This window comes from Chlorocebus sabaeus, chromosome 7, assembly GCF_047675955.1.
Source record: "Chlorocebus sabaeus isolate Y175 chromosome 7, mChlSab1.0.hap1, whole genome shotgun sequence".
Taxonomy (NCBI): Eukaryota; Metazoa; Chordata; class Mammalia; order Primates; family Cercopithecidae; genus Chlorocebus; species Chlorocebus sabaeus.
The window spans coordinates 95,490,852-95,508,607 of record NC_132910.1 but is presented as its reverse complement, the minus strand read 5'-3'; the positions used below and the strand labels follow the sequence as shown (position 1 = coordinate 95,508,607).

The 17,756-nt window shown below is 36.3% G+C and overlaps 1 protein-coding gene across 2 annotated transcripts in view; it reads right to left on the bottom strand.

The window, feature by feature from the left end:
* HHIP (hedgehog interacting protein) overlaps positions 1–17,756 on the bottom strand; it is a 98,579-nt gene that overhangs the window by 10,404 nt on the left and 70,419 nt on the right. For both annotated transcript variants that reach the window (XM_007999892.3, XM_007999891.3), the window contains exon 11: positions 14,519–14,600. In XM_007999892.3, coding sequence (XP_007998083.1) covers positions 14,519–14,600 — 82 coding nt within the window. The remainder of the gene's footprint in view (positions 1–14,518; positions 14,601–17,756) is intronic.

Genomic DNA, 17,756 nt, shown 5'->3' with positions numbered 1-17,756 from the left:
TATGTCCCTATGGCAATATGAACAGTGATAATAATTTGGGGCCTGATCACAGGCTGTTTCTACAATGACTCAAAACCATATAAACCATATATGTTAAAAACAAAAATATTTAAAACGTACAGTGGCTTCCCTAGCTCTTCTCCTGAAGAAAAGTGCCACTCTAGGTTGAAAGTGCTGTGTTCTGCAGCTAACATGACAATTCACAAAACACCCTTAAATCTATTCAGCCTCTTATTTGAATCTAGGAATGGTCCATTTCTGTGAAAGGTCCTGCAGGCATTCTATGCACTAAGCATATTTTTATTCAAAAAACATTAACAGTTTCCATGTGTTCCTGAAAAGTGTCTTTCTGGGAGTAAGGGTGGGTTGGGATAAGGTAGAGAAAATGTTAAACGGCTATGCCAAGAAAAGTAAGGACACAATCTTCGCCTTCTTCTTCTTGTTCTTGAGTATCCCAAGTATATTCTATTTCTTTCTCATTTAAAACTCTTCTTTTATTTGTGAGACAATGGCGGCATTTCTGACCACAAGAAGAGCAGTTTTTCAGTAGCCATGAAATTCTTCTGAGTCGTAGGCCATGATCATCTACGAAGTGGCATTCAGTAAACAAATATTCTCATTGAAATTGCAGAATTCTGTGCATCTAATTTCTATTCCTTACTCACTTGCTCACCCACTTTCTGACTCATTCAAGAAAAGAGACCCAGAAATAGAGTATGTCAAAAATCTATTACATGTTATAGGCAATGCAAAATTTGCAGGTACCTACTCTCACATACTTCCCCATGAGATGGTTTATGCCTAAACTGGTGAATATAAAGAGATGGCATCATTTAGATCATGTATATAGGTGAACTTTGTTAAACAACAACTAGAAGATGTTGCCTGTTTGAGGCAAAGTATAGGAACACTGATTCACGGGCACTGTGGAAAGGAATGAGGACATGATAAATAGGAATCCGATACTGAAGGGCAATTCTTTCCGGGAGAGTGTCTGACCCCTGTTTCCCTGCTGATACTCCAATTTGATGCTTTGACTATTTTTCACCAAACATTCAAACATATGGAAACTCAGATTAGGGAGAAGATTCTAAATTTTTTTTTTCCCCTAAGATTTGGTAAATGTTTGTCTACCTGCGGATGTAGTAATTATTTCACACCTGGGCTTGTTTACTTTAATTTATATAAGACTGTGTAGCTATAATACACAAACATTGTAATTCCCTCGTTTTATTTAAATATCAGGAGAATTTGTCTTTTTTTGTTCTACATAGTTGATAAATAACATTCTGTACTTATTATATTAAATCAATCCTCTCTCTTTTAAACTGTTACTCTATCAAGATTCCCTTAATATGAACATTTACATAAAAGATTCTTGTCTCTTATAGGGTTCTCTTCAGGAATAGGCTGTTTATCTATTTTTTTTCCTTCTTCACTGAAGATTTTCTGAGGGCAGAAGCTACATACTCAATCCTCTTCAAGTCCAATCATTTACTTGGGCAAGTACTGAGCTCTTCAGGGGGATAAGACATAAATAGTACAGGGTCCTGAGCCTCACACAGACCACTGAGGATAAGACAAACAGGCATACACAAAAGTATAATGCAGTGTGATCTTTGCTGTGATACAGGCACACATGAAGTATTATAGAAACACAGATGAGGAGGCAACTAGTTTAAGGGATGTTATAGAGAGATGACATTTATACTACCATGTATTTTATCTTCTTCAAGTATTCATATTCATAGGAAATAGGAAAATTCTGTATAAGTCAGTTAATAAATGTTTATTAAATTAAATGAGGTCAGGTACGGTGGCTTGCACCTGTAATCCCAGCACATTGGGAGGTCAAGGTGGGTGGATCACCTGAGGTCAGGAGTTCGAGACCAGCCTGGCCAATATGGTGAAACCCTGTCTCTACTAAAAATACAAAAATTAGCTGGGTGTTGTCATGGGTGCTTGTAATCCCAGCTACTCAGGAGGCTGAGGCAGGAGAATCACTTTAACCCAGGAGGCGGAGGTTGCAGTGAGCCAAGATCATGCCATTGCACTCCAGCCTGGGCAACAAGAGTGAAACTCCGTCTCAAAATAAATAAATAAAATAAAGAAATTAAATTGAATTTATATAGTAGCAACTTTCTCAAACACACTCTCTGAAATATGAACTCCATGAGGACAAATATTTCCTCTCATCCCTTGTGACTCCCCAGGACCTAGAAGAATGTGTTGCACGTGGAAGATGGTTAATAAAAATCTGTTGAATGAATGAAATTAATGAGAATATGAAATTTTAAAAGGGTGTTTGCGCCCTTTCTATGTTGTTGTGTAAAGACATCAGGAAAATATGGGCCATTCAGGGGAGGGATATCCTTAAAATCTAACTGCTATACTTTCATATCATAAACACAAAACATTTATTGTATTTCTCTCTATTGCCTAAAGTTTTTTTCAAGGTACAGTTATACTTATTCTGAAAGATACATTTTGATAATAATTATAATCATAGTAAATAAACCGAAAGTTAAGAAGTCAAAGTCAGCATGAGATAAAGAGATAGGACTGTCTTCTCTTCCAGGTGAGAATTAAGTCAACACATTAAAATTCAATTTTCTAATATTTGGTAGCATCTGACAAAGATTATTGATGATTCCAACCATTCCCCTGCAATCACTTTTTGTAATGGTGACGTTCTCCCTTTTACTGAAAAGAACAGGGCCTCTTTACTTGGAATAAAGAGAAACAAAAAGGGAATAAACAGTACCTTTAAACTTTATTATTATTGTCATATTGAAATAGACCATCTTACATATACTTAAGTGCTACATATATACACCTAGATAGGACTTAAACAAAATTTTAGGGTATGCATCTGTGATGCATTAACCCATTTTCATACTTATTTTTATTGGACTGGAAAATTGGGTGCTTTAATGTACAATCTAATACATTTAGATACATTAGATTAATACATTAGATTTAGAATCATTTAAATTGTTTCGTTCTTCTTTTAAACAACAACTCTTTAAACCTCTGGACCCTTCACTCTACTAAATGAAATCAGAGTAACTTTCAAAACAGAAAACTTACCCAAGAGGGTGTTTAGGCTTGTAGAAAAGAATATATCAAGCCTATTCATTCACAGCTATCCCCATAGCCCTTGAATTTAATTTAAATCTGAAAAACATATTTCCTAATCCCTTCACGCATGACAAATAATGAAATGCTAAAACCCTAGTGCAGAAAACTGTCCAACATTCTTTAATGTATAAAGCACTGTTTTCAGAAATTTAAAAAATGTTCTTAGAAAACAACTTTGGCTTGGTTTGTGTAGTAGTATAAAGATTTGGATACTTTTTTGAAAAAAAAGGAAGATGAGAAGCATAAGTTACTTATAACACACGTTATAGGTGATGACTTTCTGTGAATAGCTAAGACCAACAGTGAACGTCTTTGGGTAGTGGTATTATGAATGGTTTTCATTTCATGATATTTAATTTAGGGGATGAACAAATAAATCAATACATGGGAAGTTCTTTGATTCTGTGTGGAGGTATGAGGATAAATCCTGTCTGAGCAGGACCACCCTTCCAAATGAGCACTGCAGAAATCTATTTTGTCTAACGAAAAGGAAAGGAGCTCATTCTGAAATTTTTGTGAGGTGTCCAGATTTTGAATTCATTTTATTGTAAAACAAGATATACAGATCAAGAGTAATACTTATGTGTGAAATCCTGATAGAGGTATTAGAAGATGTACTAATTCTGTAGCCTCTCTTAGACAGCTTTATGTTTAAGGGTGGAAGGTGACATAAGAACTGTCTTACTTCTTTATCCATAGACACATTGGGACACATGGAAAGGAGCACCCTTGCAACTCTAACATTTAAAAAACTACTTTTCTTCCATGCTTTCTTTCATTCTCATGAGTTAGGAAAAACTGATAAGTCAAAATCCTCATTCCACAGAATGCAGAATCTCAGGCCACAACCCCAGATCTACTGATTTTGAATCTTTAACACAATGGTCAGGTGACTCACATGCATATTCAAGTTTGTGAGGCCTGTTTCTAAATTAGGTCCATTTCCCAGCCAGGAGGAATCAACGTGGCCTTTAATTAGTGTATTCAGGTGCTTCCAAGTACAGAATGCTCTGAAATCTTCCAACTGCGTGGAGTCTTTGCCTGAACAAGGAGACAGTCTTCGAATGCCACAGCAGATTCTATGGTTTAATGAATTTCCTCACGCTGTAAGCAATTTGATACACAATGATTATCCTTGACCACTCATTGTTTTTAGGCCAATACTCATCACTTTTACCTAAAAAAGGGTAAGGAAGTGAAAAATTTCTTATGATGGGATAAATTTTTACTGTCTCCCATCTGTGGAGCTTTAGGCATAGGAATAAGTGCTAGTATAGTACTTGCTGTGTCATCTTTTTATTGCCTTTCTCAAAGGCAGTATACAAACTGATATTTTTCTTCTTTGTAATTGTCTTTAATCTGGCTGTTCACTGAATTTTTCCTGGTCATATTGGTGTTTCTTTCTTCAGTGTCAGTTTACCTATAAGGAGTAGAATGCTGTATTCTGAAGGATTTACCGCATGTTTTGAGACTATACATAACCATTTTGTAGCAGCTTTAAAAACAATGCATTATACAAACTCAATTTCACTGAGGAATCATATATTTATAATACAATCATATTTCAGGTAGAAGAACAGAGCCAATGGAATCTATTCCTGTGTAACCACGTAATATTGATCTTATTGGGACTTCATGGCAGTATTGACAGCAACATACATTTCCTAATGGTATTTTTCAAGTACTATTTGAAGTACAGCAAGAAATTAAATGTTTTAAGAGTTACTGCTTTCATTTTATTTTTAAGGAATACCTTCCTTGACATTATAGCATATGTAGGCTGCAGAAATATATGTTTTATGTATTCTTAAATAACTCTGATACTAGAATAAAGAGGGGAAAAAAACCTTTGAATTCAAGGATAACTCTGAATTTATGTACTTTATAAATCATATTCAGATTTTTAATTTGTACTAAATATTTCTAAAATTTGAGTTTAGGATGGATAAAGGTAATGTTCTGTCTTATTTTCACATAGTGTCTAGAAATTTCTCTGTTCTGAAATGTCCTGAAAGCAAGTGGGGCTTGGCATTGGCTGTCTTCTTTGTGACTAATATTCTCTTCATTTTGAGGATTTCTGCAATTTAAAAGTCTCATCCTCACATGATGAACTGACTTGCTCACTAATAAACAGTGTTATTTGGCTTTAATACCTAGGCAGTTTGAAACTGAGTTGGCACTAAACCTTTCAAAGGAGGCAAAAGCAGTAGTAATTTAGTGAATTGAGCCATAGGTTTGACTATCTACTGCTAATAAGATTGTCAAAAATTTCACAAATATCCATCTAATTTTCTTCTGTGGTTAAAGATGCAACCATAATAAAAGCAAATAATGAAGCCACTTACATTTTTCATGTTTAACTTTATTTTCATGAGTGAGGGCCAACTTTGCAATTCTTAAATTTAAAAGATCAGAAACTGTATGAAGACATTAAGTGGCTTTCACACAGCTAGTTACAGAGAATTCTGGAACTCTTTCCTGGTTCAGTGTTCTTCCCACTGAACTGGCCCTCTTAGTTTAGGAAAAAAGGTAGCAACGTAACCACATTTCATTTCAGGTCCTATTAATCTCACTACACAAACATCACCACAGTGCACAAATATCTAAAAGGGTATGTGGATCTCCTGTATCAACTTTGGTTTATCAGCTTAACTCAATGCATATATTTCCATGGGAAAATCAGGACATGCAAAGTTGTGTGATATCTTACAGGAAAAACCTAGGAGAAAAGATTAATGAAACTAAATTCTAATGTTACGTGCTTTTAAATAGACAAGGTCCAGTTTTATCAAATTGCTATAGGTATTTGTGGCATTATATTTGCAATATCCTAGCTTTAGAAACTGATCAACTATAATATGAGCAGTGAATATAGAAAAAATAGGCATTTCTACTGTAATTCAATGTACATGTTCCTGAAAAATATTGTATTCCACAAAATGGCACTTAAAATAAGTGGGCTGTTATGGATTGCTTGTTTCCCTCCAAAATCACATGTTGACGCCCTAACCCCCAAAATGACAGCATTATGAGACGGGGTCTTTGGGAAGAAGTGAGATTTAAATAACGTCATGAAGATAGAGCCCCCATGATACGATTATTGCCATTATAAGAAGTGTGACCAGAGAGCTTGCTTTCTTTCTCTCTCCATCATATTAGGATACAGTGAGAAGGTGGCAATATGCAAACCAGAAACAGAGCCTTCACCAAGCATCCAACCATGCTGGCACCCTGCTCTTGGATTTCCTCCAGTATGGTTGGAAGTAAACGTCTGTTGTTTAAGCCACCTAGGTATTTTGTTATAACAGCCTAAGCTGACTAAGACAAGGGCTTATGGGAAGAATTGGTTTGGGGCAGACCCCTCAAGATCTGTGCAGCTTTGTAACTAAAGCAGTGATGAAAACAAAAGCTGGTACCTTGGAAGAAAGTTTGGGCAACCAAGCGAGCAGCTCAGAAGTAGCTGGAGGTTGCTTCAGGAAAGATTAGAAACACACAAAACAAAATGATGATGGAAGTGGAACTCTGAAAAGAGGATGTGCACTGAAGAGAGCCATGGAAGGCTGTGGGATGCATCTTGAAAGGCGGAAACCCAGTGCAGGGACTTACTTTTCATTGACGGCTCAGTTGAGAAGGCTTTTTCTGCCTGTGCAACAGCTAGACTGAGGGCGTGTTCCTTTCCCTATAATTCTCGCTACATCTTGCTTGAAAAGCTACATAACTACTTTCATGTTATGCTGAGATTCTCTTTTGTACATGAGCTTATTAGTGTTAAAGAAAGTCACACTGTAGCAGAACAGAAATGGAAAACCAAACAATGGTGGATTTTACCGACATCAATAACTTCTGGATCATCAATTTGGCAATTTATAATGTACAGTGTTATGGTACAGTATTTTTGTTTCAAAGTGTTTTACCTCAAATAATAATTTTTACATTTTAATAATATATGCAATCTCCTGGTTTAAAGTAAAAATAAACTCCTTAGGGGATGGGACCAACTTCTTATTCATTCTCTCCCTCTGTGGCACATAATTGAACACAGGAGACATACAAAAAATGCTTCTAATGAAATCAGGGCTACTCAAATCAGGAATCTTGGATTATATCTGTACTTACTCTGATATGGCACAAAAATAAAAACTAAATAATTAAGGTATAATAAAAAAGCCAATGCCATTGCTTCCTAATATAAAGGAAATATATTCTGTTCAGAATTTCATGTCCAAAATCAAGTTTTTAACTTAAATACTTAATTCATAAACCATAATTGATAAAAATGTTAGACACAACTATTGCTTATGTAACAATATAATCAGAGAAATTTTTTTGGATTTTATCTATCTTTATTGTGATGAAAACAGCCCAGGGGAATGGCAACTAATATTAACAAATACAATAAATAGGCTGGGCACTGTGGTTCATGTCTGTAATCCCAGCACTTTGGGAGGCCAAGGTGGGCAGATCACCTGAGGCCAGGAGTTTGAGACCAGCCTGGCCGATATGGCAAAACCCCGTCTCTACAAAAAATACAAAAAATTAGCTGGATTTGATGGCGTGCACCTGTAATCCCAGCTACTTGGGAGGCTGAGGCAGGAGAATAGCTTGAACCAGGGAGGCAGAGATTTCAGTGAGCCGAGATCATGCCGTTGCACTCCAGCCTGGGCATCAAGAGCAAAACTCCGTCTCAAACGTACACACACGCACACATGCAGATAATAAATAAACAACACCTGTATTACAACATCATTCAAAAGTTTTAAGAATGCAGTATTTTTCTTTTAGAAATCATCAAAAAATAAATTCTTAACTCCATTTCCCCACTTATAAAGCAATAGATCTACCAGTGTTTTAATTGCATATCATTCAAAGGTAGAAATTTAAGATTCACTAAATGCTTTAAAGGAGAAAAGAAATTTAAAACAAGTTTCTTTCCTGTGAAAGAGCACAGGAATGTCAGTTCAAATTCTCTTTGAAGATGACTACCCTGATAAATTTCCAAATTTTGATGTTCATATATCATTCATTTGTCACAGTTGACAAAAATAAGTCATTTAAGTAACAATTTTTTTTAACTCAACCAAAATGAATTAGTAACAAAGTGATGCTAAGATGCAGTTTTTTCTTTATAAGCTACATCTTTCTCTAGAAAACATCTTTTCAAAAAATTTGCATGACTGTTTTAGACATATCTAATACAACATTAAATCTGTCTTTATCTAAGGTACTACAATATCTGATGATATACTACCTTATGATAAAAGTATAAGATATTCAAAAGGACTAATATCAGACTTGTAGCATTGTCCTACAAGAGACAGTGGTGGGCATGGCAGTGGTTGTGGCCGTGTTAATTGAAAAAGAAAATGCTTTTAGGAATTTTTGACTCAATATATAAGTTTCACTTTGAAGAATATATTCTTTATCATTCACATTCTCCATATTATATCTTTTTAAATGAATGCCAGTTTGAAGTGGCAATTCAGTCAAGTTTTCATAGCAATCTGTCCAATTACTAAAGAATATGATATTCTAAGATTTGAAATTCATAGCTTAAGAGAGACTACTTAGAATAAAAGAGAGAATTTCTTTGAATGCTGTGGTCATATGTCACATTTCCAGGAAATAGGAGCTATATATGTACACACACACAAGAAGACTGGTACATGTTCTCACTATAAATAATGATAAGTATGTAAGGTGACGGATATGCAAGTTAACTTGACTCTGTCATTTCACAACATTTATCAAAACATCATGTTGTACACCGTAAATATATGCAATTCCTATTCGTTAATTTTACCTTAAAGTTGGGGAAAAATTAAGAGTTTAGATTCATCTTTAATAACTGTGGGAGACCAGTGAAGGGTTTCAAGTAGGGGAGAAATAGAAGTAGTTTTGCGTTTTATAAATACAAATCTGTCAGCATTTGGAATAAAAGCATATGATGGATTTTAAAAACAAGACATAAACACTTTAAAATAACACGGTCACACAAAGTTTTTTTCACAAATTATTATATAATAGTGCCTATTTATTTTGAAATAGGTGATGGCTCTACATAATATTGCATGTGTTACCTGTATGTTTCAGTATGTCTGTACACATGTACATGTATGCAAATCTTACTAAAGTATGAATACAATTTTAGTTATACTCAGGCTGCTACCATCTATTATGTATGCATGCTTATCCATTCATTAGAAGTTTCAACTTTGATCTTGCCCAATTCTTTTGTAGTATATCTCTAAAATTTCAGATGCTATATGGCAGCTTAGTAGGGATTTGTTAGTTGAAAAGGTATTGTGCACCACAACAGGAAATCTAGTATACTGAGAAAGAATATAATCAGACAGATACATGTATATTCATCTTTGGTTACTGGATACATAGAATAATGATGATAGCAAAAATGTGGAAAATGTTTCCTTGCCTCTTAGACTTCAAATCCACCATGCTGAATGGACTTTTATAGGGCATATACTTGTTCATGACCTCTAGTGTTAAGAAATTCTGTCATGTTTGAAAACTAGTCCCTAGTGGAGCCTGTATCCCTGTTAATAGCTGAAAGGTCAATGGAGCTGCTAAACAGTTTGTATTACTGTCAGGGTGGCCATGAAAACACCACCTGGTGCAAGAGGACTTGGCAGCTGGGTCAACAGGCACTGTGGGAATTTATCAACTCAGGGGGGCCACTTGCATAAAACTCTGACTGATGAATTGGGACTAGACTGGCTTATTGGGCTAAAGCTGCTCTATTATGTATAACTTTCTTTGGGATGGCAGAGCTGCCTGCTGGCTCCCTGAGACATATGCAAAGGATAAACAGAACTGGTTTCCTCTTATGAAGTGATTTTTTTTAAAAAAACACTCTTTAGCATCCAGTCTAATAAGAAGTAGGATGAAGATATTAAGAAAACAATAAACAAAGGGCAGTAAGTGGGCCATGGGGGGAAGAAGAATGAGGGGCAGTTTTTTGATATTGGTCACAGAGGAGATTGGGGATACAACATTTCTATAAAATGACCCCTCAAGCCTGGAATTTGCATTGTTAATTTATAGACTTATTAAGGGAATGGTCTATGTGACTTGGTTGGGTAACAGATAAGTGATATGTTAAAATATAGCAAGAGTGGGTACATAGTAATTAAATCAACATGATGGAGAATAATTTTCCTTTACAAATTCCTAGAGAAATAAAGCCTGGAAAAGTTTCAAAAAAAGTCATTTGGTTTAAGTTCATCTGAAACAAAAATTAAAGAATATTTGTCAATACTATGAAAAAATTTGTGTTCTATAAAAATAAATCTTGGAAGTTACATAACTTTGTCGGAATTCTTTAATTTCCACCCCTAGGAACATTTATGTACTTCTGAAAGGATTTAGCAAAGAGGGTCCAAGGTATAATTTGGACATTTGAAAACTACATATTGAGAGTTGTTTTTTTTTTTTTTTTTGAAACGGAGTCTCGCCCTGTTGCCCAGTGCTGGAGTGCAGTGGCATGATCTTGGCTCACTGCAACTTCCACCTCCTGTATTCAAGTGATTCTCCTGCCTCAGCCTCCTGAGTAGCTGGGATTACAGGCATGCACCACCACGCCCAGCTAATTTTTGTATTTTTAGTACATAGAGGGTTTCACCATGTTGGCCAGGTTGGTCTTGAACTCCTGACCTCAAGTGATCCTCCCATCTCGGCCTCCCAAAGTGCTGGGATTAAGGCGTGAGCCATCATGCCTGGCTCTATTGAAGGTTATTAGAAGCTCCATAGATGTCTTTATTCCAATTTTGGAACTAAAGGAACCTTAAAAGTTGAGAGAGCATCTGAAAATAATCCTGGAATGCCTGGAATAAACACACAAAAATTACTAAAGAATGTAATATGTTTAAAATATATTATTTAAACACCTTCACAGCCCTCTGTAGAATGCAGCAGGGACAGAAATATCATCTTCTACATATTTTTTGATGGACAAAGGGGCACAGTAGGTGAAATCATCTATGCTGGGTGCTACACTAAGGAAGATTTAGAGACCAGACCAATTGACTCCCTGTCTGACCCAGATAGACTTGCTCCCAATCTTGACTAGTTTCAGATGGCACTACTAAGTGAAAGTAAAATTATTGCCAAGATTTTGTGTTCAGTTCATCTAAATCTGTTTTCTAGAACTGCTAGCTGAAGGACCCCCCAGGCTAAGGCATACTGAATTCAGTACTAGAGACATTTTTGGATCCTGTGAGTTGGCTGAGTAAACTGGGTGATTGGTGTTGATTTGACCTTAACTCTGCTCTGCCATAAGATGTGACTATTCAATCCCTGAAGGTATTCCAAGAGTGTGTACAATGTTCTAACATGGAGGCAAACTTAATTCCTTTTCTGTTTCCTTGGAAGTTGCTTTTTTTTTTTTTTTTTTTTTTTTTAAGACAGAGTATCACTCTGTCACCCAGGCTGGAGTGTAATGGCATGATCTCGGCTCACTGCAGCCTCCTCCTCCTGGGTTCAAGTGATTCTCCTGCCTCAGCCTACCGAGTAGCTGGGATTACAGGCACCCGCCACCATGCCCAGCTAATTTTTTGTGATTTTACTAGAGATGGAGTTTTTACCAGATTGGCCAGGCTGGTCTCAAACTCCTGACCTCAGGTGATTCACCCACCTCGGCCTCCCAAAGTGCTGGGATTACAGGCATGAGCCACCACGCCTGGCCTGGTGGAGTTTTTTCTTAACTCAGCAGTTTTTTCTTAACTCCTGAGTTCTAGGCATTGTCTTTTCTTTTCTTTTTTTTTTTCATGCTAAACAATGGCATTTAATTTTTACAAGAGGATATCTCACTATCCTTTTCTGAGGTTGCTGCACATTGTAATTGATTTGAAACTTACGTAAATGATTATGTAGCTTACAGCTTTAGATCAAATTGTCCTTACAGACTGAGGTGGTAATACTAGAACCTTATCTGTTTTTGCCAAAATGATTTAAGAGATACTATATGTATAGTTTCCATGGTTTCTAAACTCCCTCATTGTGTGTGTGCATGCGCACATGTAGGAAAAAAATAGGAAAAACATAAATCCTATGGTAAGAATGTAACTTCTATGACATATAATACAGAAAATAAAAATTTCACAGTTTTCTGCTTTTCTCTTCTTGGGCCACAAATCAACTGATGTTTGAAAGTTATTCTGAAAACATTATTCTAGCAAGTCTGGGGGCTTTGGTATGAGAATACAATTAACCTAAGAGTTTAATTTGTGTGTTTGATTTTTGGTATAACAAAATGTGTCTATATATTGTTTTTTTAGTTGATAAGATTCTTTCTTAAAATTCAGCCTCAAAAATTTTAGAAAAAACAATTCTGCCCTAACACGGACATCCTGAATACCACTATACTTGTAATTAGTTTGTTTCCAAAATAATCCTGTTCACACACTTAAGTGTCTGCTTATATAGAACTTCAACTCATCTAGGAAGAAATACAATAATAATAAACGTTGATGGCCAAATCAAAACAGCATGAGGCTCCCAACAAATGTTTATAAAAACATTTGTTTTCTTATAGTCAGTTTAATTTTGAAATTTATGCTCATGTCTGTGCACAAGGACGGTTTCTTTGGGACTCTGCTACTTCCCCCACCTTCTGAAAAGCAAACACAAATCTTAACCCAGGCCCCCCACATGACATGACTCACCAGAAACAGGCACCATAATGAGAAGTCAGGCCTTCAGGTATGTCACTCTGAGACCACCCTACTAGAGGAGAACTAAGATCACAAAGCCAAGGTCCCTTATGGCAACCTTGGTAATTAGACACTAATAATAGACTGAAGGTGTAAAATTCACCTCCACTCAGCCACAGACTAAACAATCCAGATGAAGAGAGAAAGATTTTTGTGAGAAGGAGAGAGAATCCATTACAATGCTACCAGGTACTTTGCAAAAACATATAGACTTAGACAGTATAATAGAATAACAATGACTGTTTTGAAACTAATTGTATTATATCTGAGTGAAACCCCTACACCTCATTATGAATCTTTAGAATTTTGTGAATTAATGTTAGTTTGATTTTTATTCTTAAGGTTGCCAACTTCAACAATCCCCTAAGTGTCTGATTTTGTTGTTGTTGTTGTTTATGTCTTTGCTTTTCTTATGGAGGACATTAATTTCACATTTGAGGGAAAAAAAATTGCTGTAGTATATAGATGGGTATTTCTCTTACTGTGAAAGAAAATGTATACAGTCAAATAGAGAAGGGATGTTATCAACCTGTGATATGTGATATGTGATACTGCCCAGAGATCATTTAGAACTGGTTCTTCTTTTTGTTCTGCAAGATCCAGTGTCAACCTACATTTCCCTCAGAAAAGCGTTTTGTCATATAAAAAAGGAGAAAATTTCAGAAAAACATACACACAATTTACAATTTAAAAAGAATATTTTAAAATGCCCTTAGTAAACTTTTCAGAGTATTAGAATTTACTTTTTTGAAAAAGACTTGAATTGAAATTTGAAAATGGAGTCATGAAAATAATATAGAAGGAATCTGAAATTTGCAGCATGGTGTGGCTAAAGAGTAACAAGTCCGAGTGCTCAGCAACAGTCGTGTCTGTAAGGATCCTCAGGTTTCGTTATGATTAGCTGTTTCTAAATTGATGACTAATGTCTTTGCAACAACATATAATTTTAGCAGCTTCTGATAATTCAGGTTTGATCCATGAAATTAACAACTGACTAGTGATGATTCAAGATGATTGAAGTACATATGTATAAATGCTGTGATGCATGAGTGGGAAGGACCGGGGCGAGATAAACATATTCTTTAAAGGATTAAAACATTCAAATCTTTCTTTTGCTGAAGCAAATAACAAAACCCTACTTAAGTTTATATTTGTCTAGTTACCACAGTCTTCATGAGCGCTGTGAGCTTTCAGATAGTTTCCAAATGAGGCTCAGATGTTGAACTGCCAGAGTAACTTACCTGTTTACTTAACAAAAATCATACTAAGCACCTGTCATGTCTGCCAGTATTTTTCTCATTTTCTTCACAATAAGGAGGGTTTATGGCTTCCAACACCAGAGCCTAAGCCACTGCCTCACATGTCAGGGCCCCTGTCTGGCTTTTAACTGAAGACTCTGATTCCATGAATATAATGTTGCTCTGTGATGACAGCAAGAACCACACGAATGAGCTTTTGAAGTTCTGCATAGTGGCATCAGTCATCATAGACAGGGGAAGAGGATCCTCTCAGGACAGTGCTAAGCATATGGAAGTGGCAGTAGTGTACATCTTGGCTGATTGCTAATTGTGACGTTCCTATCATTAATTGAATGAACTAAAATAACTGGAAGAAGAAAATTATTGACTTAATGGGATAAAAAGAAATCTCACCTTTTGGGATCTACAATTTTGTAGAGTTTTCCATTGTGAGTCTGGGTCATACTTTTACTGCTTGATAAAATGTAAACTTCACCTGTTAAAGAAAGAAATAACAGTAAGCAAATTTATAGCAGTACAGGTCCTTACTTCCTATTGCCTGGCAGTTATTCTGTATGTAAATCTATCTCCATCTGTCCACAAGAAAATCACTTGCCTAAAGATTATGCAAGAGTCTCACATGTCTGCCTTTACAGTGCATCCAGAATTCCAGATTCCAGTCACTCCTTTCCATATCCCACTACTACTCCAGTGCAAGCAGATATTATTTCTCATCTAGATTATGGTAACAGCTTTCTAACTGAGCTCCCTGTTGCCACTCTTGTTCTTCTGTGTGTATTCTCAATGTACCAGCCACAGCGATTCTTTTCAAAAGAGTTAGATCATGTAAGTTGGATCACACTCCTTTGTTTCAATGCCCTGCAATAGCTTCTTATCTCATTCAGAGCAAAAGCAAATCCTGACAGTAGCACTTACTGCTATAACCTCATCTGCAACATTTTGCCCTCTTGTTCACTCTTCTCTAGCCTCACTGGCTTGTGGTTTCACACATGGGAGGCAAGTTCCCAACTCAGGCTCCTGTCTCAAGTTCTTGCTGTTCCAGGCCCCTATTACAGGCTCCATCTTCCTGTGAGTCTCCACTAGGTTCATCTTTTTCCCCCTCCTTCAAGGCTGTACTTAAATATCACCTTTCCTGACTGCACTTTAAAATCGCACCTTCCCCAACTCCCAACAAATTCCTCTTCACTACTAGATTTTTCTTCAAAGCATTTATCACCAATTTATATACAGTATTTTCAAAAATTTATTTTGATTTTCCTCCTCCTGTGCAACATAAATTTCATGACACTAGTTTAGACTTCATGTCTTTTTCTCTTTTTTTTTGACGGAGTGTCACTCATCACCCAGGCTGGAGTGCAGTGGCGTGATCTTGGCTCCCTGCAAGAGTTTGCGCCATTCTCCGCCTCAGCCTCCTGAGTAGCTGGGGCTACAGGTGCCCACCACCACGCCTGACTAATATTTTTTTGTGTGTGTATTTTTAGTACAGACGGGATTTCATCATGTTAGCCAGGATGGTCTCGATCTCCTGAGCTCGTGATCCACCCGCCTTGGCCTCCCAAAGTGCTGGGATTGCAGGCGTGAGCCATTGCGCCCAGCCGACTTTTTGTCTCATTATCCACTGCTGCATCCCCAGCATCCAGAACAGAGCTTTGCACAGAGTCGGTGCTCAATAAATATTTGTTGAGTGACTATTAAATGGGCAAGTTTTATCTTGATTTATTTCTGTGCAAATTTGATACATGTTAGTTACCAAGTTGTTACCGTTCATTGATAATTTGAGGCCACATGAAATTGGGTTGTGCCTTCTTAATCTTTAGCTTTTGTGGAAGATATGAAAGTACATCGCAATGTGTTAAATAAACACTGGGGGAGAGGGGACAGAAAGAGAGAGAGAGGGAGAGAGAGAGAGAGAGAGAGAGAGACAACATGATGCTCAGTCTCAACTCTCTAAACTCTAACTCTTGATGCTAGCTGTGTTCATAATGATGAAATACAACAGATGGGGTACTCTTTTAGGAGAAAACCACCCCGTTTATCACCACTACTTCCATATAATTCTATGTGTTGAATTGATCATGTGAATAGAAAAGTAGAAGCTGTATTTATAATTACACATTTTTAAAGTTTTAAAATTTATATTTGGTCCTCCCTCATGAAATAATCCTTGATTTAGTCTATATTTCTCTTACTATTGTGCATTAAACACACCCTGCTACTCTTCTACTTCTGAAAATGATTTACACAGTTTGTACTAAAAACGTAGGCACAACAGAAAAAATAAAAATGAAAGTACAAAGCAAAGGAATGTAAGCAAAATAATTAAAATTATTTTGTCAAATATTTTATAGTTTACTTCATTTAATCCTCACAACAAATCGGTCCTGACTTTATAGTCAAAAAATAATATGCAAAGTCCCAGACTCTCAATACTTTTATTTCAAAAGGTGCAAAAACTTACTCACTTTCTTGTATGGTTCTTCAATTAAAGCTAGGGAGTTTCACATTAAGATGTAATCCAGTGAAACTGTATTTATTTTAATTGTGAGGTATATACAAGGTTGTAGCTTTTGGAGAGTCAGGATTATGTATCTTTATTTTTTAGTTCTGCTCCTAAATAGTATTAAGTGGACACAGACATTTGGGATGGTTTACCTAATGGTGGTGATGTTAACATAATGAGTGATGATGAATCATCTGTAGCAAGGTCTGGGAAAATCAGAATTATTCAGTCACAACATCTAAACATTCATCTCTAACTCAGACACAAACCATTCTTTGTGCTATCTCGGCTTACTGCAACCTCCACCTCTAGGGTTCAAGCGATTCTCCTGCCTCAGCCTCCCAAGTAACTGTGATTACAGGGACCTGCCACTATACCCAGCTGACTTTTTGTAGTTTTTGTAGAGATGGGGTTGCACCATGTTGGCCAGGCTGGTCTCGGACTCCCAATGTCAGATGATCCACCTGCCTCGGGCTCCCAAATTGCTGGGATTACAGGCGTAAGCCACGATGCCTGGCCTCATTCTTTTACTTTTGAAATCATTGTTTGCCAGTGAAATTAAAATTATATTACAGAGGATGTGAGTGAGGAAAAGTATCTTTCTGGTTCCTTTGAGTGGGGTAAGGGAATGTTAAGGAAAATGTTTAAATTGCTTTCAGTACTGGAACAAGAAAAGAATAGACTGGATTCTCTTCTTTGAATTGTTATGTTCCTGTGGCTCTGAAACGTATCTTATGTGTTTCAACAGTCTTGTCTGAGTCCCTTATTATTCTAAGTAAAGGGCATGAAACTATTTCTGATGAAGTCTCCATTTGATGTAAAAAAATCCAAATCCAAAGTTTTAGAGAAAATATTCTGATTTACATGAGAAACATACATTCTTCTTTATGCCTAGAAATTTATCTCTGAGGCTAAAGGAGCATAGTAGTTATGGTTTGTTTGAATATTATTTTTTAAAGGGAGTCACTATGAAACTACATTTATCTCTGTAATTTGAATTAGTAGAGAGTAAAATATTTACTCACTGATGAATCATATTTCAATTTCAACTTCTTTTTTGCTTTTTAAGCTGCATACATTTTGATAAACATGCCAAGAAATACATTATATGTTATACCATAGATTGTCCCA